Source organism: Trachinotus anak, unplaced genomic scaffold (genome assembly GCF_046630095.1).
Source record: "Trachinotus anak isolate AG129_WGS33_773 ecotype Australia unplaced genomic scaffold, CSIRO_AGI_Tana_v1 ptg000016l, whole genome shotgun sequence".
Taxonomy (NCBI): Eukaryota; Metazoa; Chordata; class Actinopteri; order Carangiformes; family Carangidae; genus Trachinotus; species Trachinotus anak.
The window spans coordinates 4,196,024-4,220,822 of NW_027273867.1; the positions used below are offsets into that span (position 1 = coordinate 4,196,024).

The 24,799-nt window shown below is 41.7% G+C and overlaps 1 protein-coding gene across 4 annotated transcripts in view; it reads left to right on the forward strand.

Moving 5' to 3' along the window:
* ptprua (protein tyrosine phosphatase receptor type Ua) overlaps positions 1-24,799 on the forward strand; it is a 207,542-nt gene that overhangs the window by 74,579 nt on the left and 108,164 nt on the right. For all 4 annotated transcript variants that reach the window (XM_071499977.1, XM_071499979.1, XM_071499981.1 and 1 more), the window contains exon 3: positions 21,880-22,151. In XM_071499977.1, the coding sequence (XP_071356078.1) occupies positions 21,880-22,151 (272 nt within the window). The remainder of the gene's footprint in view (positions 1-21,879; positions 22,152-24,799) is intronic.

Here is a 24,799-nt window from a genome sequence, read left to right on the forward strand (position 1 = left end):
CAGAGCATTAGATTTCGGAGTCTATATAAAAGCTGAATGGCTGTTTTTTAGGCCATGATTCAGATATCTTTATCAGGGAACTAATGACATGTACGTTCTAGTCATTTCTTTAAAATTATCCAAAATATTTACTTACATGGGATATTCTTTTGGTATTTTTTTAAATTATATTTCAAAGATGAATGTGGACAAGCCTTTTCTCATGAATACAGAACTTGAGTGCAGTCCTGTGACAACTTGGCAGCTACCTCTGGTTTCTGTCTTTGGACTTGTTTGCCTGCTTGTCTTTGAATAACCACACACAGTTCCCTCAGTGCCTGTTAACGTCAAGCTGACCACTCGGAGCGATGCTGGGAGGTGCACCCATGGGTAACTTATGGTTCCTATGCTGCCCTTCAACAGTGGATGGGGGTTGTCTTGGCTTTCCCCTGGTACATCTTTATGCTGAGATGAACTGACATGCTCTCCTGGAGCAGCCGTTGGAAGAGGAGAGAGAGAAAGTGAGGGAATCTACACTTGGCAGGCCTAATCCAGACTTCAGGATGTGCTGTTCCAGGCTGCTATCTTTAACCGGGGGCTGCAACTCCCACAGAGAAGAATGCAAGACTTTGATTGGGCCGCCCACACTGGTGCAATGTTTTGGCCAGAGCTGCAGGCTTAGTTGTATTATAGTTGCTGCTGTGCACTTTTTACTGCAGGCCAGAGTGAAACAACGAAAAGAAGGTTGTGACCTTGAGAACTGCCCTTGGCTTAGATAAGCATTGCTTTCTTGCACACACTACTCCACAACCAGAGCAAAGAGATGCCGCAAAAAAAACAAAAAAAAAGAAAAGAAATCCCCCAAATCTCAGCATCACCACTTCACTTTATTGTAGAGATGGGCAAGAAAAATCTCTTAAATTCCTCACAAAACCAGTGAAGGCTCTATTTTTATTCATTAACCATAGCTTAGATTAATCTGAGCTGGAGAGTTTATTCTGTATAGTTTTAATTGGATGTAAAACACTCCCCTCTGATTAGACCATTGCGGCGTTGGCAGAGGGGTTTTCAGTTAGCTCTTTCTATTCTCCAGAGTTAGATCCGAGACTCCCCATCCATCAGAAAGGGTGAAGACTTCCACAGCGATGGCATGAGGAGACAAGGAGAGTTTATTTCCCCAAACAGGTGGAAATTTAATTGAATGAGAGAGGGTTGTGTAATCCTGTTTTTCATGGTCTGTTACCACCCCCGTCCTGGTACCGGTGACCCAAAGCACCCAAGCAAGCCTGGCCAAAAAGAGCTGAGAGAAGTCCACATCTCAACAATGCATCGCCTCCACCCCATCTTTTTTTTTTCTCACTTTTTACTGTCTAGGTCTTGCTCTATCTCTCTTCCCTTTCTCTTCTCCACACTAAAATATTATAAAGATAGAGAAAATGAGAGCGATAAAGTAATTAAAAGTCAGGAAAGTTTCTCTGGGTACTGCACACCAAATTAGTTTTTTGAGTCATTTTGCCTTCAAGTGGTCTTTGATGCTTTGAATTAGCCATATCTCTAAAGGAGTTGTAATGAATTAGTATTAAATTTGCACAGGTCCTCATTTCCTTTTGTTCTACCACACTTATAATCAGGGGTTAGGGCCCTAAAAGACAAAACTATGTGGCGTAAGGTAAGAAACTCCACCTGGGCAAAATAGGGTAGGTTATATCAGTGCATAATGTGTGAGCCCCACCACCTGCAGATACATCACTACAGCTGTGATAACAGAGCTTTGTTTTCTTGCACCTGTCAGCAAAGAAGGGGGGGGTCACACCTCTACTGTGACAAGATGGAAAATGTAAAAAAAAAAAAGGAGAGTCTAAAAAAAAGAAGAGTCTCATACAGGCACTGTCTGAAGAAGTAATCACTAGATGTGTATGTGTGGGGCGTTCAGGATTACTTTAAAAAACCTTTTAACATTTGAGAATTTAACCTTTTGTTAAATGAAAATTTCTGAAGAGCAAGCTTTCAAAAAAGTATTTGTACTGAAACTCAGGTATTATGTTAACACTGCTGTCAACAGATTTGAATGATTGTCAGTGCTAATACTGTTGTGGATGGTGATTGTCAAGTATTGAGGAACAATCGCATCATTGAAGGTCATTGTAAGACTAAAATCACCTTCAGTGGATTCCAACAACTTTGCCAAATGGTTGACTGTAAATGAAATCTGAAGTGGGTTCCCTTTTTTGTTGTGTTAATCCCAAAAGTCAGTTTTTGAATTGATCCATGCTGGTCTGAAAGTCTTCAGTCTCTGGGGCATTGAAATCAGCCTGCTTTTGTTTTCTTTCTCAGCTCCGCCGTGGCAGAGTTTTCTTTTTTTCATCTCAGCATTTTGAGCACTGTCGCTGTTCAGAGCGCAGAACACGGTTGTGATTAATAGAGTCTGTAATGCACCAGCCTTATACACTGCTCTCCCTCAGTACACACTCGGAAATAAAGAGAAATTGAAAAATAATGCATGTAAGTAGCAAGTGGAAGGATAGGTTGTTTTTTTTTTTTTTTTATGAGGAAAAATAAAACAAGATGCTGCTTGCCTGGATTGAACCTCAGCAAATGTCAGACTAAAACAAATGAATAAATTGATACACGAAATAGAAACGCAGCAGTCAAGACAAAGCTGTTATGAGCACATTTTCTTTCTTTTAGTACTCATTTGCTGTTCTGAGATAGATTTATTATCTAGACTGTCACATAATTGGCATACCTACGAGGAAAAGCTGCTTTAACATCCACCCATGAATAGGAAATTAAAAGCACTCACACTGGAGAGGATGTGGCTCACAGTAGTTGCTCATGACAGGCAACTGAATAGTTGTTTAATAGAGGCCAGGGTCAGGGCTGGAAGCCCCAGGGTTCCTCGGGGCAAAAATGAGTTGTGTGCTCTTATTCACCCTCCACCACAACAAGTTAGTTTGATCATATTTTGATTTAATGCAAATTTATTCGAGAACATGTACTATGTCGGCCTATTATCAACTGAATTATTGAAAAGGACTATTAAACATGTCTACATTTTCGGGCTAAGTTTTTATTCAAGTAACAAGTTGTGTTACCACTAAACTTTAAACAACGGTGTTGGCATACAATATCTGCTGTGCATGTGTTTCACAGTTGGTGTCTAAGCGTGTATGTATTAAGTCTTATTTTTCCTCCTCCCACTCGTTCTGCTGTTAGTTGTGCTTGTTTTTAGACCTTGTCAGGTGTCAACAAAACTGGAGTGTGATGTTATGAGAAAGTGTCTTCTCACCAACAGGATCTCATTATTTTCAAGGTGCCCTGGTTCTTCAGTAACAGGAACAGCAGCACTTTTCTGCTTTGCAGGGGACACAGGGAAATACTACAGCAAGAGTTCCCTGTAAACCACTGAAGACGCATCCTACATTTTTTCATGCTCGAGTTAACGCTGTACTTAGGGACTGCTTTTTGGTAAAAATACACAACTCTATTTAGCTTGCTTGTTCCGTCACCTCAAATTGAGGTGCTTTACATTTTGCCCTACTTGCCCCCAAAAAGTTGGATTTTCTAAGGTTTTTGGCAGGAAAGCTGCAAAAACTAAAAGACAAACTGAAATTCAAGCTGATTCAAACAGTTGAGGTATATCTGGGTGAGCCAAAAAAAAGGATGAAATGCATTCAAAGAAGAGAAAGCTGAAGTCAGAGAAGAGGAAAAAGGGGGAACAAAGTGAGATGAGATCATGCGACAGTTTATTATGCAGATGAGGAGAGTCAGCGACTCCTAAACTGTCTGAGCGTTTCCTAATTCATCACTGTCGCTTCCAGTGTGTGTGTCGGTGTGTGTCTGTGTGTGTGAGTGTGTGTGTTACTTACGGAACAGCAGAGCATCTGCGTGGCAGCCACCAGCTCTGATTGATCACCCTTCTGCAGACTACAGGAGCACATTCCTGGGGCTGCGCCTTGCCCGTGGATGCCTCAGAGCCTTGATTAAGGCTGAGGCGACCCCAGAAATGAGTGCCATTGGAGGGTTCACCCTCTGAGACATTGTTCTTTCTCTTTCATTCTCTGTCTTGCCGCTCTTCAGATTAATCCACCCGCCCCCCTCCTTCACCCATCTGCTCTTTTCTTTCTCTGGTTGTCCTCCTCTCTTCTCTTGTCCAGCCACTTTGCCATTTTTTCCTCAATTGACTTACCTTTATATATTAGTCACCTTTTGCTATTTCTTCTGTTCATTCCTTCGCCACGTCCACACTAATACAGTCCTTACAACTGCTTTAGCCTCATATCAGAAATAATCTATGTCCATACTAACACACCTGAAAACGCATATCACATGACCATTAATGCGTGCACATGTTAGTGTAAATAAGAACCAGTTTGTCTAATCTTTTAGTCCAATGTCTACTTTGTCTGCTTGGTTAGTTGTAGAAAGTGCAATGAACAAGGAACAGAAAAGGTACTTGTAGCAGATTGCACAACAGCTGCTAGAAAAGACAGGTCAGTTCAGCAATGCTGGTAATTGCTGTCATCTAGGTGTCTGTGTCATCATTTCCTTCACAATTTTCAAACTTAAACACGGTCAGCAAAGTGCTGACAACAGGTGTCACCAATATCATTCATGTAACCTCAGTAGATTGTTAGCATCTGTTGCACATGCTAACATGTTAGCATATACTTTGTGGAAAGTTACAAGTTTTGTTTATTCAGTGCTCCATTGCTAACATTTTAACATTAGTTGCACTGAGTAATTGTTGTTTTATTTATTTGCTACATTCGCTAATTGTCAGGTACAAAATTTATCTATATTAGGATTTGTTTTGTGTTTAGTTAATAACCATTAGGACTATTAGCGTGACTTTTCTGTAACACTAATACAGCAGTGACCTTTTTATAAAGTAGGAAAGTAATTATTTGGTTATTTGGAAGAAGAAAAAAAAAAAGTTGAACTGTTGCACTGGGGAATTTGATATCTGTTGAACCTTCCAAACAATTATCATTTTCAATAAAATCAAAGCAGCTAATTTCACAATTTAAAACACACTTAAGAAAAAGGTGGGTTTAAGTCAATCACTGAACAGTTATTCAGCAGCTAGGACGGCGTCTTAAAGCCGGTCTTTTTAAACAGCTGAGTTACATTCACCTTAGCAGATGTAACATATACTGGTCTGATTCAAGCCAAGCTACATTAGTTACAGCTGCATTATTGCCTGTGGCCAATGGTCTGCTCATCCTGCCAATTCTAGACACCCACAGCACCTAGCTAAGTTCCTTACTTTGTGCAGTGCAGAAACTGTCAAAAATAATCTGAATATTCACCAATGTATGGATAGAAGGAATAGATTTACCTCTTCTCAAGTAGCTCTTTTAGTATCACTTTTGCCCCTTGGCAAAAATCATCCTTTGTTGTTCCTCTTGTTGTAGTTATAATCAGAGCTCCCCATACTCATAGCAGTGAGTGTTTGAGCATCACTCAGTAAGACGTAAAAGACTGAAGGTTGATTGATCTCCTGGCTGCCATTAGGGAGTGGCAGGTGGCAAGTTTCTTCGTGACAGCTGACAAAATAATACCACGAAAGCCATCATGTTTCAAATTGGACTGGTCATAGGTTCTGAGGGTAAATCCATACTGAATCCCTAAAAGCTGCAATTATTTTTGACTTTCACAGCTGATGGGCAACACTTGCTGTGATATCATTGAGTGGGGCAGTGACCAGAGATACAGTGTGCTTCAAAGTTTCAGTGCATAGAGAGCTCTGGAGCAGAAGTTGTCTTTCCTCTGAATGAGTGTAGATTTACCCGTTGGAGGCTAAACCGATTTAACAGAAGAGTCTATTAAATCTTCATATGGTAGTTTTTTTCTCCTTCCTCCTCCGTTTCCCTTTCTCCTCATTCGTATCCATGTCTGGAGGGCTGCTGACACAGGAAGCAGCGTCTGACGGCTGTGAATTTGTCTTCCATTAGACTGGTGCGTTCCCCAGGAGTGTCACTGGCTCGAATCATACGGCTGCTATTACTTCCCACAGGCATTACATTATTTATCTTCCCAGCTGACACCTATCACCCCTAGTGACTGCTCTGCAGCCCCGCTGACATCCCTGCTGTCACCCCACTGCTGCAGCCCATTTGCCCCACATTAACATCTCCAGATCCTCCGGGGAACCAGACTTGCACCTTTCCCTAGTTTCACTCAGTTTCACTCAGCCTCCAAACTTCCCCAGCTCCATCAAATTACTGAAGAACGTTAGAAAGTGTGCCTGCAGTAGAAAAAATAACACAATCCCTCACCATTTGATTTGCCCCTCACTTCTGAATCAGTCAGAAAAAATAAAACAAAGGAAGTCAGTGCTGCTTTCTATGTACAATTTGGGAAAGTTGATAATCCTTTTAGGGAACTTCAAAAGGGTATGTGGAAAAATGCCAGCAGTCCAAGTACATTAGTTACAGTGTGAAAGTAGCACTCAGCCCTGCATAACAAACACAGCCTGACCTTGATCCAAAATGAATGCACTCGCCACATAACCGCACACTCTACTCTCTCTCTCACACACACACACACACACACACACACACACACACACACACACACACACACACACACACACACAAACACACACACACACACATATGAACACTCACAAACACAGGTCAAGGGTCAGTGGCGTATTGTTTCCCATCTCTTGTGGTTTTCCTGCATCGAGGGTCCTCCATACTCTCGCTCCTGTCATGGATTAATTGGATTTTTGACCCAGTTCCAGTTTTGCTCCCCTCCTTTTCCTTGTGCTCCGTTTAGGCACTGTCACAAGATTGTGTAAAACGCTTGTGTGTGTGTGTGAGTGTGTGGGTTATCAAATTTGTGTAGAGCATTTACTGTTGGCTACCTCATTTTTAGTCTGTTGAGATTCTTTGTCTCCCTGCCACCCTCCTTGTCACTCCCCCCAACAGGAGGGCAACAGCCGGCGAACAAAGCCGGACTCTCTGTTTGAATCCCTCCACATACACACACACACACACACACACGCACACACCCCTCCTTCCCTTCTCAATTCCAGCCACTTGCTGCCTTGTCACAACTATAACAGCCACTGCCACTACCACTGCTATTGTTCTCCTGGCGTTGTGGGACCACGCTAGGGGGCTGTTGGCATTAAGTTCATCTGTAGTGCACTGCACAGAGAGCCAGTAAAGGAGAAGAGACAAGGAATTACCCTGCCTGCATGGCTGAAAACTCATATCTCTCTCTTTTATTTGTTGTTCTACCTCTGTCGTCCTAAATCAAGCCCCGGCTCTCTGTAATAAAACTGATGAGAGGGCCGTCTTGGGATGCCTCTGCTGCTTTTTCTGTGGGGCTGATCATGCATTATTGTTGAAAAGGTCCTTTTTGTCTACAGTCGGGCATTCGCTGTGGAGAAAACATTTTACAGTAGAGTGCACGACCTTGCGTCGAAAACACTTTGGTGTCTTCTTTTGCAGCAAAAAAATACTCAGTGTAGTCACTGCAACTCTGTGGATATTTCCCTGTGGGCGTTTCATTAGTATTTTTCATCTCGGTTTGCTTGTAATTACAGACCCGAGGCTGCTGCAGGGTGCAGGGTCAGCTTTTGCAGTCCCTTTACAGACATTTGTCTGCTCTCCTGCCATGATTTGTAGTCCGTCGGATGGCTCCGCTCCCAAAGTTAGCAGATGCAGGGATTAAGAGTTCTGCTCATAAATGTCAAATGATAGATTTGAGAACAGCGTGCGTTTCCCCTCCAACTTCAGCTGAGATGCTTATTATGCTGATTTATTACTATTGATTTCAATTTCCAAGGCTTTATTTGCTGGAAGCTGTACCATTAAAACTGCAGCCACGTAGGATATGAATTAAGATCCTGGGGATTACAACCGCCTTTCAATTGTGTCTGGCAGAGCAATGACTTTTGAATGAGCAACACTGTGTGTGTGTGTGTGTGTGTGTGTGTGTGTGTGTGTGTGTGCGTGTGTGTGTGAAAGCAAATGAAGTAATGCCTGCTTTTTGTTTGGTCCATTTGAATCCCGCACCCAGGCAATTGGCTGGTTTTGTGTCTCCTCGCAGCCAATTGGATTGAAGTGTGGGTGATTTTGAATAACTCACAGTCACAGTGGAGTGTGTGGTACGTTAAGCCGTTACTCCGGTGCTTTGGTCCCAAAGGGGATTTGAAAGGCCCCTGTCAGTTAACGGTTTTCCTTTCAGTGACACATTTAAAATTTAAAACACCCTGCTTTTCTTTATCCGACAGGCTGCTGTGTGGTTTGGCTTGAGATTAGGGACACATACAGGTTCATTGTTATTTGATGAACCTTTGTGACTGTGGCAGGCCAGCATTAGTGTGCCCCCTACTGCCAGAATGAAGCCCCCAACCATGTCGAGTAACAGACTGAGGGCTGTTATTATTATAATTTACATTTTAAATCCATACATTTATCTTGTCATATTCATCTTTACTCAGTTCATGATTTGGAATTAAGACTGTATAAGGTTAAGTTTAAGGGGGTGCTGGGGTTCATAGTGGTACATGAAAAGGACTGTCAGCCTGTAAAGATCTTCCACCTGTTGATGTGATGGATATAACTGTTTCATTTTGTAATTACTTCTTTTTTTTACTGGGTTTCAATAGAAGAAAGTAAAGTTTTCTGCTCTGAATAAATCCAATAAAATATATAACCCTGAAATTTCTAAGTAATAATATCTATTTTCTGTATTAACTGGCTCTAACTGGCTCTGCCCTGTTTGTCTTAACTGACAAAGACTGTAAAAACCATAACGACAGACAAAATCAAAAGGGACATTATATTCCTTCATTTGACCTTAACCATACTTCTTTTCTAAAGCTAACCCTTCCCCCACGCAAACATAATATATGTACATGTATTGAATTTCAATATATGAAATATATGTATATATCAAATAAAACATATATGTGAGATTATATATGAGACCTATTAGAAATTGGAACATTTTCATATATTGATAGATACATCTAGACCATACAAATATATATGTAAATGTTTGTATGCTTATTTTGTAGACATATCTTAAATAAATATATATTTATCAATATATGTTGATACTAATCTACCTTTACACTACCATGTCTACAATTTTTAGACTTGTCTTCCTTATGGGGACACAAAACTAGTGGCTGTAAACAGATTTAAATCCCCACAGCCTGAGACATAACTGGATGACACACACATACAAACATGCAATCATGCATGCACGCATACACACATGTACACACATATGGGTTATATAATATTGAGCTGAATCTTATTCCGTATTTTTCACTGTTTACTAGTCGATGTGATATATTTTGTCTATTTATTCATGGGAGTTTTTTTATTTCATAATGTTTGTTTCAGTGAATGACAATCTTGCACATTTTACTGATGTTTGCAAACTGAATAGCTTCTGTGTTTGTCAGCAGCTTCATTCAAATCAGGCAAAACTGTTATTTGTCAAACTCATGAGCCGCTGCTGCGTTTGTTTCAGATTCCACATCCAGCATTTCAGCACTTTCCTGCCCACGCTCACCCGGGCTGACAATATGTTCCTGGGGTCAGGGCTTCATAGCTGGGCTAAGGAAGGGACAGGTGGAGGAAAAGAAGTGCTGGTCTTTGCAGCTTGAAGGTGATCTGGACCAGATGGTAGCCTCTCTCCTCCAGATGCACTTTACCTTTCCATATCCGCCACTGGCACACCGTAGGACTGTAAAAGATAGGGCCTTATCACAGCCACTCTGCATGTGGAGGTGGGTGGAGGGGGTAGTTGGGAGTGGGACCTGCAGTGGGCCTTGATCCAGCCTGCCAGATCCAATACCACCCCCCCACCCCCCCTTCTTCTTCCTCCTCCTCCTCCTCCTCCTCCTCTTCCACACAGATGCTGCAACTCTGCACTGCACCAACTGATGAAAATCAGATTTTAGGCTATTGGCCTCAAACTTCCCACCCACTTCTCACGGTTCCTATCAGTGAAGGGCAAATACAGCCAAGAAGCCGGCTTATCTCAAGAGGAGATGGGTTTGGGGGAATTGAAGGCTTTGTTTGTCTTTGCCAAGCAGAACAGAAGCCGAGGACTCAGGATGGCTCCTCCGCGGACCTGCTTTTCTTTTTCCACTGGCGTCTTCTTCCTCTCACCTCAGGTTACTCCACCTGAATACTTGTCCTCATGTTGCATTGTGAAATGTGCCTCGCACTTCCAGGATATTATAAGTCTCCTCTTGCTTTCGCCTCCTTGTACGACTTGATGTCTGAGAGACTTCAGGGTCATGACTGCGATGGAGCCTGTTACAGTGCGACCGCTCAGGCAGTTTCCATTTTCAGCACAGAGACACACCCAATGGGAGTCATCAAGAAAGTGATAATATGTCTGTCTGAGGGTGATGCATCCCCTCTGAAGGATGTTTGTTTTTCTCACCCTGAAGGGCCACAGCCTCAGTCACATCCATAAGTCGTTATCAAGACAGCAGTTCTGCGGCACGTCATGGCAAATGTAGAAAAAAAATAAAACACACTCTTCGCCCCAGCTGAGGTATTTTACCTATTTTCACTTTTAGCTAGAGCTGAACAATTAATTGAACAATTAATATTCCTGGAAAACAACCAGGACATCGGGCCTCCTGTTTCTCTGGTGGGCTACAACAAGCTCATTGGTTCTGTTGATCTTGAGGTATTGAGGTGATTGTCATTGCACCATGTGACAACACTATCATTCCTCTGTACTCCACTGTAGTAATAATCTAAAATTGAAGAGGCAAATTTCTAACTAAAAATTATTCACTGCAAAGTTCAATTCTGCCAAAATGTAATACCTTTTATTAAATTCATTAATGGCTGCACTCTGTACAGGAGTCTGGACCAGTAATTCTAGTTTCTTCCTATCTTGTTAACCATCTGGCCATGCCTCAGATTTACCTTGAGACCTCTTGGCCCCCCTGGATAAATGCATAAGAAAGAATAAGTAATTTCAATCTGTGCTGTAACTTTTGGTAATCAGTCTTTGTGATTTAACTTTGAACTGCTTTACCCTTTTCACTATTATACACATTCTTTACAGAGAGTTTGAAATAGGCCTGAATGCAGTAGGCTAAAATTATGATAGTCTCAAGTTTGATTATCCTCAGGATAGCACAGAAAAAACGACTGTGGTCTTTTCAAGCACCATATTTCTAAAGGTCCTCAAACATCATTCCTTTTGGTGAAGGACTCGGCTCATGGGGGAGCTCCCTGCTGCTGTACCTGTTAGTCCAGGATTTCCGTGCACAAGTCCTGATCCTGTACAACAAGAGAGAGCAAACGGAAGGAACAGGGTCTGGGAAATGATATGCTCTGTTTACTAACTGACCAGAGAAACCTAGAAGAAATAGGGCAGAGAGAGCGAGGAATACTGGCATGAAGAGCACAGAGAGTACCAGCTCCCCAAAAGGCCCCTGGGACGACGAGATGAAACAAACAGTAGATCACAGGAGTTAGATGATGAGGCTGAGGGCGGGTGGTATATATCAAGATGCAGCAGAGGGGCGGAGAGCTGGCCGTGGTATGAGGGAGGATAGTCAACCAGCCCACACATTGTCACCGGGCGGCTGCTAATGCACTATTGATTTCTGCCACTGAGAAGATTCCCCTGCATCCCACTTCCACTTCCATCCACTCAAGTCTCTGTCAGCTGGTCTGGACTCAGACTTAGGGTTGGGGTTAGGATTACTAGGTACTGCCTCTAGAAAGATTGCGCTGAAGTGTCGGTGGTCAACAAGCTTGTGAATGAGAAAAGTTGGTCCCAACTAAACTTTTTCATGGTTATCGACCCCAGCAGCCGATCAAATTTGTCCGCTACCTTGTTCTGCTAAAACTATGTATTTATCGTGTTTAAGGAAAAATAGTTGAGACTAGAAAGTACAAAATGAACAACATGACAATAGCTATCCATATGTCCTTTGATACAAGTTTTATTTGAGGCCGCAGGAATAATTTCCTTGAAAATGATGCTTGATGCTGGGGCCATCAGCTAAGTGCTACCCTCGACACCCTCCATTGACGTTAACAATGGATGCTCAAATGCCTAAAAAGTGAGACCATATGTATGTAGTGGTATACTAACCTGATGTAGAAGTGCATACTGATATTTAGTATTTTTCACTTCACACCTTGTGGCAGTTCTGATTTGCTTCTTTAAATAGAATTAATTACATCAGAAAAACCTGTGAAACCATGCCTACTGCTGAAATAATAACCTGGACAGCAAAGCCAAGCCAATCCAACTTAATGTTTTATATAATCAACTGAAGCTATTTCAAGGAAAAGTACAACTTTATATGTTCATACTTTTCATAGTTGGTTGTATCAGTTTTGTTAGGTTTGTTCTCACCACAGTCTTCTCAACATTTACCACTCACCCTCAATTTCTTTTCCAAAGAAGTTTGGCTATAGGTGGAAATTTGCTTGTCACCTATTTGATCATCTGACCACAACAGTTCTGACCAATGGGATCTGTTGGTGAGCTCCAAGGTCTTAGCAAATACCTTTATGTCAAGTTCAATTTTATCTTGATTAAAGAACCGAGCTATAAAAATAACAACTAACTAGCAAGTCATAATAAACCATCCGTCACATCAAAGCTTGGATAGCCAATTATCACAGTGTCGGACTTTGCGAGCCAACACTCGTAAAGGTCTTTGGTATCTGTCAAGCCCATTCTCATAGTTATATTCTTTATCATCAGCTCTTGGTCATGATGACATTTTACTCACTACCTCAACGGTAGAGATTTGGGAGATGAACATGTAGGCGTCTAAGGAGCTATTTTCTTGTAGGACTCTAAGAAAAGTGTTTGAAATTATGCAACTTTATTTCTTTAGAAACTTGTCCTTCCAGCAAGTCCTTCATACCTGCTGGAATGTTTATCAAATCTCGTCACCATCGGTGCCCCAAAAAATAAATAAATAAAACGTCTTCCTAATTAAATGACAAAATACATTGTTTTTAACTGCTGATGACACATACTAGCATTTTCTGAGACGATGCCACGGTAGGAAACATCTTCCAAAACCATTACCAATCACTGTTTTATTAATGAATGAATCCATTGTATGATGTGGCTAATCAATGGTTAAGGTTTGGCTAAGTTTTGGAAAAGATCATGGTTTGGGTTAAAGTGACTACTTTGTTAAGATTAGGGGAACTTCGTCATCATGTTTACAATAATACACACATGTTTAAGGTTAGGGAGTCATCGTGGTCTTGATTAAAAGACACCTTTGCTGAAAAATGGCAAACAAACAGCAGTGTGACTATATCGTAATGACTGTGCTGCTGGAGGGTTTTGTCACTCGCTGGAAGGAAAACCAACTGATTCTCTTGGTCTCAAATAAAATTTTCTACTGAGGTGTGATGTAGTTGAATAGGAAGTCTATAACAGATGAGATGTTTGGTACCATTTATTTGGTATCACTGAACTGTATGCACTGCAACTTGGGCTGCAGTGCATACAGTAGTTCTGTGTCTTTGAGATAAGAGTTTGGGGTTAGAGAGTGAGCGAGCATTAGCTTGAGCATGTATGTGGGTAATCCTGCAGCATAATCAGAACAGCAGGTCAGGTATACCTGTTGCAGTACATGTGGTACAGCATTTGCATAGACAATGAAAGCAACACTGTTGGCACATTTCACTCAGTATGTGATGCTAATCGGTGCATCTTGGAAGCGTCAGTGTAGAAACACAGTAATGACTCTGTTGTTGTCAGCGGTCTCCAGGTTGTCTGCTGGGCTCTTGAGTCTTACCTGGGGAATTCATTAGCTCGAGTTGTCAGCTGCAGTCAGACTCGTATTGTTTGCGGGGCGTTTAGGCTCTGTCAGTATCGCATTCATGACCAGCTGCTGGTGGTTTGCAGATTTCCCATTTGCACGGTGTAAGCACTGTGTCACTTTGTAAATGGCAAAATCTGCATTGCCTTTTGGCTCCAGTAAACAAGCCCCAGCCGCAGTGTTCCCGCCAGCCGAGCAGATCACACTCTACAGCCAAAGATACAAAGAGGAGCAAACAGCGAGACCAATCTGTGCCCTCCCAATCATCTACGCTCGCCGCACTTCACTTCTCTTGTATGAGCAATATCATCTGAGGTCACCATGGCTCTGGGTTGCAATATCAGAAAAAAAAAGAATAAAAGACAGAAAGCAAATGAAGATCTGAAAGACCAAATTCAGAGTCCAAATTGAAAATCTTGGATGACCTTCTCCAGATGCCCTGGAGGAGGAGGGTTGAGGAAAATAGTCTAGCTTGCTCTCACCATCATACAATCTCATTTAACATCAGCAGAAACCAGACTGTTAAGCGTTATTCATGACGAGTGGAGGTGGAGGTGGAGGTGGTGGGAGGTAGACGGCATTAGATAAAATTTTGATTAAAATGCATCAGGTTTTGCTTGGCCTTTTCCAAGGAAAGATGGTGTTGTCACTGTGTAGAATGGGGCCCGCCTGAGTTATACAAAGCATTATTGATGGCAGTGGAGGGAGGCTGACGAAAAATGACGGAGACAAACATAAAGATAAAAGCCCTTGCTATCTCTTCCTCTTTCCTTCCTGCACTTCCCCGCCCCTCCTTTCCACTTTCAGCTCCTCTGCTTTTTTCCTTGGTGTAAGTGTGATAAAAGCGGGCAGACCTATGACTCAGGTTCCCACCCCACATTCTGATATGAATTCAGGGAGCTGAGGCCGTCCCCTAATCTCTTAATGCATGTTCCCTCGCCCTTGGCAGGGTCATGGGAGAAATAGATGGAGCCTTATCAGCTTTTATGGATTTATGGAGAATTTCTCAGCACTGGATGTATTTTTTTATTTTTTTATTTTTTTTATACCAACTGGTGTGTGCGTATACAGTATGTGTATTTGTGCATGTGTGTATCCTCAAGGATGTATAATAAGGTTATCAGGGCCAGTAATGTCTTCATGAATATTATCAAGTTTCTAATTACTGCATCAATCATGTTGACTTACGCCATCATGCTAGAATGAAATGAGATGCTGAGCTTGTTTTGAGGAATTTGTGCCGGCGTGCCAACCTTGAGCAGCTGATCTCTCGTCTGTTCTCTTAGGCTAGTCTATGATTTAAAGGTGCACCAATCAATATTTTTCATATTAACAACTGATCAAATGACTGTGTACAATGTGAAAGATGTGACTTACAGTGAAAATCTCACAAAGAATTTTCTCCTGATTCTACAGTTCCCCTCATTTCTACAGAGATTTTTAGCATCTTTAAGCTCTTTGTTTTGGTTTTCCAGTCCATGACTTTTATTGGTTTGATTCACCTCTTTCATTAAGCTAGCAACAAAAAACTAGCAGCAAAACAGCTCCAATAAACTCACTGTACAGTACCTGCCAAGTACCAAATAAGACTAGGTCAGAACCTAGTATTTGGTTGGACCATGTCGTAGCCTATTCACATTTAGCTTAGTGTCAGCCAGTTTCAACCTTTATCTGTTTGTGTCTCTCCTAGTGTGTTCACATGTACAGTATTTTAAAACAGCTTAATTCCCATTAAAGCTGTTATTTGCATGTTTGGTTTTAGTTTTGGTGTTAAACAACGGGACAAGACTTGAGCAACAATGAAACATTGATCATTGATTAAAACTATGTTACCAGCAGTCACTTTCAAGCTGCTGCTCTGGACTGCTGAAATCCTGATTGTCACCTGACAAAGTCATCATACACAGAAATTAAAGTCAACACCTGTCCTGTGATTTCAGCTATGGGGAAAGCCTGACCTCACATTAAGTGGGCCAGTTCTGGTGACTGCCTTCTACGGAAAGGTTTGTCCGAAGAGTCACTATAGATTTTTTTAGAGGCGCTTTTATGAAAACAAGTCACTAAAAGGGTCTAAAAAATCAGTTAATCTAGTGACTATGGTGCTAAAGTTGCTTGTTTGCTCCAAATCATTTTGAAAGAGAAACGATCAGTCGGGAAAGTCCAACACAATAAGGCTGACCCTGCCATCGTGGCCCAGCCGGCAACGGACAGACAACGTTGGCTGGTAAACATAGTGGAGCAATTAGCAGCTAGTTGAGGCTAGGAGAGTGAAGAGGAAGTGAATACTGGACCTGCATCAGTCAGGTGACCACAAGCAGGACTCCAAATGAATTATTAAGTATCTCTGTGTCGGCTCGATGTGTAAATTGGCAAATGTTTCCTCACACATTTACCATAATAACTTATATGTCAAATGTGTGTGATGTTGAATTCATTGTGAAGTTGTTCCCGAAAACAGCCAAAAATTTGATCAGTGCTGCTGTACAGATATGAAATAGACTCTCAGACGTTCTCACTTTAGATGAATTCTGCCTGCACAGGAAAACTGAAGAGTGTAGGCAGCTTTACTTGAGTGAAGTGACAGAAAGTTAAACTCTGTTCAGAATAATTAAAATGATATTTAGTAACTTAATTGGGCCAGCTGTCACTCAGTTGTCAGCAACTATTGTTAAAATTGCTTTCTGTGTGATAGCTCAAATGGTATGAAATTCCATAAACACACATTTGCCAGTTTATTAGCTACACCCAGCTAAAACTAATGCAGTCTAAGACAGCAGTTGTGCCATACATCCTACAGTCAGGCGGGTTATAGTGTGCAGTTTTGGTCTGAAACTGCTTTAGAGGTGCAGATTCAACTTTATGATAACTTTAGAGGAATTAATTTGTGGTGCTGCTGAATTGTCCTGTATCTATGTATGGTTCTATGGTTAGTCTACCCTCAATGACATGGCATTTATTATAATTTAAAGAGCTTGTCCACCTAAAACTGATTCCTGAAACAGAGAAATTAGAAACATCAATTGATAGTCCTATGTACTGTCCTCACAATTATAAGAAAGAGCAAATGTAATGAAGGCAAGACAAGCACTTCTTTCAGTTAGTTTGTTGTGGCTTAACATCAATTTGCATAGATCTTAGTAGAGATCATCCGAAGGATCAGCATCGGACAGATTCAGGAACATTTCAGTGGATCGTGTAGTCGGTAGTTGTCACCTTAGAATGATATGATTCTGTTTACAGGGAAAATGAAGTAAAAAATGTGACCAATAAAATCTAGATCTTTAGAACTGAACAGAGAATAAAGATGTATCATTCACACATCTGTGTTCATAGGTCAGTTGTACACCAGATGTTTCCCAACATGCAAAGCGGTGTTGCAGTTGGTGTAGAGCGATTGCTGCACTAGAATGTAAAAAAACTGCAGCAGCCTTGATGTCATCAGGGGACTTTTGCTGATGTCAGCATGACATCACAGCAGGTCAGGATGAAGGTGAGTACTTTGTGGTGACAGCCAGTGATAAAAACTTACATCGTATTTAGGAAATAAAGAGCTATGGTGTCTTTAAATCTCTGTATAGAAATAACTAGTTGACTGTCTCGTTCTTCACTCTCTCAACTACAAGGTGGATTCAACTGATTCAGAGAAAACTGGGGCTTAAAATAAGATATACCGTAGAAGCTATTTCGACATTTGATTTACCAAATGGGATGAGGTGCTTGAAGATATTTGAATATAATGTGGAAGACAGCCTCACTGTCTCCACCTGACTCTTCCCAATGCAATCCTGTCATAAAAGACAGCTTGAGACTTGCACTCCAGCAGTGAGGGGGTCCAGCTCTCATAGCTGAAGAAAAAGCAATTTAGCCACAGAGGCCCCTCTCCCACCCCCACCCAACCCCCCACTCCCTGCGAGAAATCACAAATCAGGGGGACGGTGGCGGTGCGGCAGACTTAGCCAGAGCCTGCCCAGATTCGCCTGTGAGCAGGTGAAGGAGAGAAAAAAAATATATTAGCGTTGTCCGAAAATACAGGGAGATCTCTGAGGACAGCAGCTGCAGGTTATCACAGGGTATTTCTGGCAGTTTGACGTCTCATCTGTGCTTTTGGGGCAGGGAAGATGGAGCCGAGGGAGGGAACGGACAGTGTTCAGGGAGGCTTTGTGATATGCATTTTAAATCCCTTCATATCCAAACTACGGTCCCAGCTTTTAACCTCTTTCTTTCTTCCTTTTTTTTTTGTTGATTTCCTTAAACCTAAGGACTGATGAAAGAAATCAGAAGTCCGTCTGTAATTCTGAGCGAGCAGGCAGGGTGCACTCTAGGCAACACATTAAACCAGCCTCCTGGTGACTTGCCTTTGCATACCAAAGGATACAACTGTATCAGGAGTGAGACATAGAAAATTACTTGATAACACAAACTACACGTGGTATAATTGAGTTCATTTCACATTTGGCTCTGCCTAAATAAATAGCTGCACTCAGAGGAAGATTTCTTTTTTTCCGAGCACATTAAAGACTAAAGAAACTGTCTCTAGTTTGTTATCGGCCCACTATGTACTAAAATCTAAAATATCAGCACCAATTACTTCTTTGAATGTTTCCTACGCTTAATGAAACTGAGTCTGCACATCACCTGTTAATGAAACACCTTCACAGGTACTTTTCTTTCATGCTCATTTTTTTTCTTTTTTTTTTTCTTTTTGCCTTTTTCTTGAAAACGGAGAGCAGATAGTGAATCTATGTATTTAAATGAATTCTGTTTATGCTTCTCGAGACCGTTTGCATTGGGATGAAACGGAACTGGGTGACGTAGAAGATTAGGAGGTGGAGGAACTGGAGGTGAAAAATGAGGTAATGGACAAGGAAATAGGGAGAAAATGAAAGTAAGATGAACAAAGAAGAGGAACGATGTGAGGAAGACACTTCTCACTCCTGGGAAGGTCGGCGGGACTTGGCGCTAAGTCTGCTTTTGGGCCTGTAAACAGTGTGTGTGTGTGTGTGTGTGTGTGTGTGTGTGTGTGTGTGTGTGTGTGTGTGTGCGCGTGCTGATAGATGTCAGTGTGCGAGTATTACAGCCATCTCTCTGGTTTAAGCATTCCCCTGGTTGCCATTATGGCCTAATAACCGTGTCAGTATGATTAATGCAGGAGGCAGGTCTCTGATTGCACTCTCGCTCAACTACAGTACCTAGGCAACTACACAACCCACGATCCCTCTGTCTGTGCTCATCCACCACTGGCAGTACCGAGCAGCAGCGGCGGCGGCCACCGCACTGGATGTGAAGGTTATGCTTAGCTGGTGTTCACCCTCCCGCCCTGTTTGGCTGTACCAAAGAGTCAGTGTGATGATGATGATGGGGGGATTAGAAGTTAGGGAGGAAGCTATGTGATCCCCAAGGCCACTTTAAGCAGTCCAAGGTAATGAACACAGACAGCTCACTGCCAGTGGTTTTATCTCCTTGTGTTTATCTTCATCCCCGTTCAGCAGTTGTTTCTTAAAAGTTACAGCGAAACACTTCAAAAGCGTCTCGAGGCTGAGGTTTAGTTTAATGTTCTGTGTAGACTTGAGCTGATATTTGATCATTTCCAATATTGTTTTATTTCCTGACAAATGCAATATTTTATATAATATCAAAAAAAAGGTTTATTTTATTTTATTTTTTTGCAGTTTTGCACAGTCTGCCCTGCTGCCGAGTCCCACCCTCATTTCACTGCTTTGCTGACTGTACATTACATCTTGGCATTTGACAAATATAAAATAGAGTTATATAATTATAGTACAAATATATATCATATATCAGGATATTTGGGCTGGACTGTGGTGAGATATTGCATTTTGGATCTTCTACATGGATGAAGGTTCATTTGAAAGTCAAAACCAGCTAGGGCAGCTTTTTGGTAGCCTAAATTTAAAGAGGTAACACAAGTAATTCTATCCTTTGATGATCTGATTTGTGATTACTCATTAAAACGTTACTGAAATCCATATGTACCCTTGAATGTGTTTATGTCAGTGATGGTGACAGAGATCATAGGTAACGTGCAACATGGACGGGATGTCACTGAAAAATCTCTCTCCATTAGACTTTCTTGCATCTCCTCCCCTCTTTTTAGATTTTCCCACATCAGCCGAGTTTAAAAACGTTTCAGCTTTAGTGTGTTTTTCAAACATAGCTTCTGACACTTCTGATCCTGCGTTGAAGTGATGGTGGGCGATCTGGCCCAAAGATCATATCACAGTCTTTTTAGGTGGAATCACGATCCACCATGTGAATCACGAGCCTCCCCACAGGCTTGGTTGAACTCGTGAGCACATGAACAGTTGTGTATATGGTTGCCTGGACACAAAGCTTGTCTCCTCCAACTCAAAAGGCCCAACTGACAAACCTCTGCATCCTGTTTCCGCTCTGATTTTACTCCTGGCCAGAAGTTGGATGTTTGTCTGCTCACTACTCTTCCTCTGTTTGCTTCGTTGATGCAGGGTATTCAGTTGGACAGTGCTGCTATTTATTTATTTGAGTGTCATATGTAAGTACTTTCATTTGGAAGTGCAGATGTTGAACTTTCCAATTAAATTTCTGAGTGCTCCTACATTAAAGTCTTAAAAAGGCCTTTTTCCACCTGTGGTTGGGGTTCACATTGTTTTATAGTTGAGTGTTGGTTGTGACAGCACCACCACAACACTACATGGGCATGTCGTTTTGGATCCAGCCGTTTTGTGGGTTTAATGACCTGTGTTTCCATTTTACATTCAGTGTGTGACACAGGCCGACAGTGGGCTGCGTCCATACTCGTAGAGCTGGAGTTACATCCAGGCAACCTTTCTTTCCCCCTGTCTCATTTCTGAATAAATGACTGCTGCTGTGCAGTTGTTGTGTTTATTTTCTTCCATTTGCTGCAATTCAGAGCGGAGATTATGGCGAGGGGAAGGTTTGCCGTGGAGATGGCTTTGCGGGATATGTGGTATTGAAAGGAAACAGATTGCCAAATCTTTCTTCATCTTGCTTTATGTTGTCTTCCGTGAAAAACAACTTAAAGGTGCCCTGTGGAATTTTCTTGCAAACATTAAAAAAAAAAAAAAAAAAAAGTATTTTCACATTCAGCACATTCACTGTTTCTCACCAAAACACACTGTGTGTATCATTGAGGTCTAACAAATATGTTGAGTGCATTTCCGTCCACATAAAACACTCGCAAAGCCAATATTTTAAGATCAAGCTTTGTTTATATCCATGCAGTCTCTGCTGGAACATTGCTGCATATCTTGGCACGTTACCACCACCTGTAGGTCAGTGGAATGGCGTGAAACCGTTGGCAGCAGTGTCTGTTGTGTCACTCACATGTGCCTGCATGTGCGCCTTTGTGTGCACATGCAGGATAAACCAAATGCTAATTTAGGTTTTGATGTCAAAGACACGAATCACTTTGTAAATTCAAATATTAAGAGTCAGTTTGTAATTTTTTGCGTAGGTGGTTATTTTTAAATAAGCATCCGGTGGTGGCAAACCTCCCCGTTCATTTTCCCCCACTCTCTGCTGTGGCCAGGAGATCTCTGCCGTGCTGCCAGGATGAGAGAGCCGGCAGTGACTGTGAACTTAAGTCCAAAATGAAAGCCCAATCTGACACCCGGCGCCACAGCTTTGAACACGCCAGATCTGAGGCAGCGCTGCAAAACTGACGGAAGCAGGAAGCAGGGAGAAGCAGAGACATATACAGACAAATAGCCAGAGAGGATTGCACAGATATTCTGGGTAACAACCTTGAGCCTGTCAACTTTGGCTCTCAGGCTCTTTTTCGGAGGATTTAAAAATAAAAAGAAAGCAGTCGTTCTTCAGCGGTTGAAAACTAACATGACATATCTATCCCGAGGTGAGGCGTAACAGGTGAATCCCAAAGAGTTGGTGCTTGTTATTTTTTTTTAGATTTCACTCAGTTCTGCTGCTATTGTGAAGGGTACCGTATGTAGGTATAGCAGCTGCTGTTTAGAAGAAGTGTTGCTTTCCAGACAAGGTCAAACAGTTCTTCATCTTTTCAAGTTAAAATGAGCAGTATCTGAATCAGTGCTTAATACCTGTCCCTTCTCCTCCAGGGTCCTTCATGATGGTCAATTCCTCGCAGCATTTCGGGGGCCAGCGGGCTCAGCTACTCCTGCTCCCACTCAGCGAGAACGACACCCACTGCATCCAGTTCAGCTACTTCCTGTACAGCCGCGACGGCCACAGCCCTGGGGACCTGCAGGTCTACATTCGGGTCAATGGGGGCCCCAAGGGCAGCGCTGTTTGGAATATCTCGGGCTCCCAGGGACGCCAGTGGTACCAGGTGGAGCTCGCCGTCAGCACTTTCTGGCCCAGTGAATACCAGGTAGTCTTTGCATCGCATTAATCACATTGTAACTATTGTTAAATATTAAAGGTCAGCTGATTTCGAGGGGATGACATGCAGCAAAGGGGCCGGATTCAAACCCAGATGCTGCTGGGACCCATATGCTCATTTCCAGCTCTATATTTTTATTCTGGAACGTCCCTAGAGCAGCTTTGTATGATTCACAGTTCAAAAAAAGACCTTATTTATCTCAAACTGCTTGTTATGCAGTCCCTCAGTTGAGCCTCTGATGGAAACAGGTAATATTAGCTCAGGCCTCCTTTAAAGCCTGAATCTGAACTTGAATATGAGAGTGGACGACACAAACATCTACAGCAACACAGATTACAGCAGGATGTCTCTGTTGAGTAAATATTACACCTATTACCTGCTTACTGTGACACATCGGTGGATTTAGTCTTTCAATGACAATCCATACATAAAATGTTTTGTATATATGCCCAAGTTAATAGGTGTGTATGTGGGAAATGAGCTAAAATGGTGCCTGAAGAGGAAAACATCTGCTGTCAGGAAATACAAAAGCTAACATTGGTAGTAAAATGTTATTCTGCTGTCACCAAATGACTGTGCTGTATAGAAAACCTGCACCATCTGTCATTTGTATGCTGGAGGACACTGAATGCCTACAATATTATTCAAGTAGACTATTTTGCTTGGAGCCGATGAGGGTATAAAGAAGCTGACCTCAGCTCGTGGCAGAAGTAGATAACAATGCTGAGAACCCAGCGTTCAGAGCAGTCTGACGCCTGAGCTTTTGTCTTACTGGAACTTTTACATACATTTACCTCATTATTTGAAAATATGGCCACGTTTAATGTGGACATCCAACATGGTGATGTTATATGTAAGGCTGAAAATAAAGAAAAGCATAATAAGTCCCTTTTAATATTATGTGCTCAACCAGTTGCGCTACCAGAGCACTGCAGTTCATTTTTATTATATGGAAGAAGATTTGTGGCTTGAGCCTAGTTTGATGTGAAAATACTACGTATTAAATATAAATTTGACGTAAACACATAAACCATCTGACAAGTGAGTCACTTGTAGTTAAACACCACAGATGTTAACCAGTTACTTATTGACAGGGGCTGCTCAGCCTGCACATAACTGCCATCTGCAGCGTTGCAGAGAGCTTTCTAAGGGGAAGTCATGAGGGCTGTTGAGATTAAAGGTTTTAACAGAAAGATTACATTAGAAACTCGGGGCATCTTGTCTGAAGGACAGACACATTTACAGAGGAGGGAGATGCATTATGGTAAATGTAGTTTCCAGTGTGTTTAGAGCTCCACCCATCAGGATTGATCTTGGCCTGTGCTGCTTTAATTTTAACCATTCACTGTTTTAATCTGTGTTTTATTAGTCCAGGATTTGATTTAATACTGATACCAACCTGCTGGAGTTCCCCTTCAGACAGGAGTTCTCACATCATCAGTTAACTGATATGTACCTAATAAGTTGACTGGTGTAAAATTGATAATAATTTTGACAATTGTTTTGTCATTGTCAAGTAAATAAATCACACATGCTAGTCACAGCTTCACAAATGGATACAAACATGAATTTTCTTTCTTCTCTTTCCCGTCTCAGTTTCACTTTTATCAATATAAAATAAATAATTGATATTCCAGTCAGATTGAATAGGAATCACTGTGGGTTGGGGGAATTGAGATGGATATTCTTCAGTATATGGGATATTTTATAGAATAAATGATTAATGAATGTACTCATGTTAGTTGCAACTCTATCAGCTGGTGGCTACCTATGATATGATCATGATGATTGATTGATTGCATACAGCCAACAGTGCATGCTGGAGTTGATGAGTTTGATGAGGATTTTACGATTAATTGTGGCTTTTATGTAAATGATCTAATATTGACTCTTAAAAACCCAAAGATCCATCTTTGCATTTATGCCTTTTCTCAGCAAACACAAAAAGGTTACTTTAGGCTGAAACGCATAGAAGGTAGCTGGCTGTACTAGCCGCCATGAGTTACGACAGTCTTCTAAACTGTGACGTGAATTAATTACAGTCTGTGTGGATCCTCTGCAGTTTGCAGGGCTGTCGTGACTCAGGATGGTTACTGACTCTGGATGTCTCTTAGTGACTCTAGTCTATCAATCTCACATCTCGAGGGATAGATAGAAAGGTTTGCTGAGGAGATATTATCTATGAGATGTGAGGCCATAGAAGTCAACTGAGCAGTGTGTGGATTTTACACTAGCTAGCCAGTTGTCTGCAGATATCAGGCTGATGTGTTGCAGATGAATTAGTGAGCAGACTTTCAGTTTCTGTCCTGTCGGTACTCAAGGTGATAATTAAAGTGCATGTCTGAAGCATCTGCTACAGGCAGTCAATGCATAGCTGTGTGGGACAGCATTTATTTTTTTCAAATCTGCATAATGATGACGCTCTTGTAAGTGGTGCAGGTTTCTTTTTTTTTTTTTTCTTGCTATACTGTTTTGCATATGTAGGCTATAAGAATATTGATGTCTAGTGTTTTAGTTGTTTTGCATTTACCAAGAAAAATCAATCTCTGGTCAACAGTTTTATGACTGGAAAATGTGTTGTGTGAAATGTAGCCTATAATGTGCACTTTACACAGTTTTATAGTCAAAGAACAGTG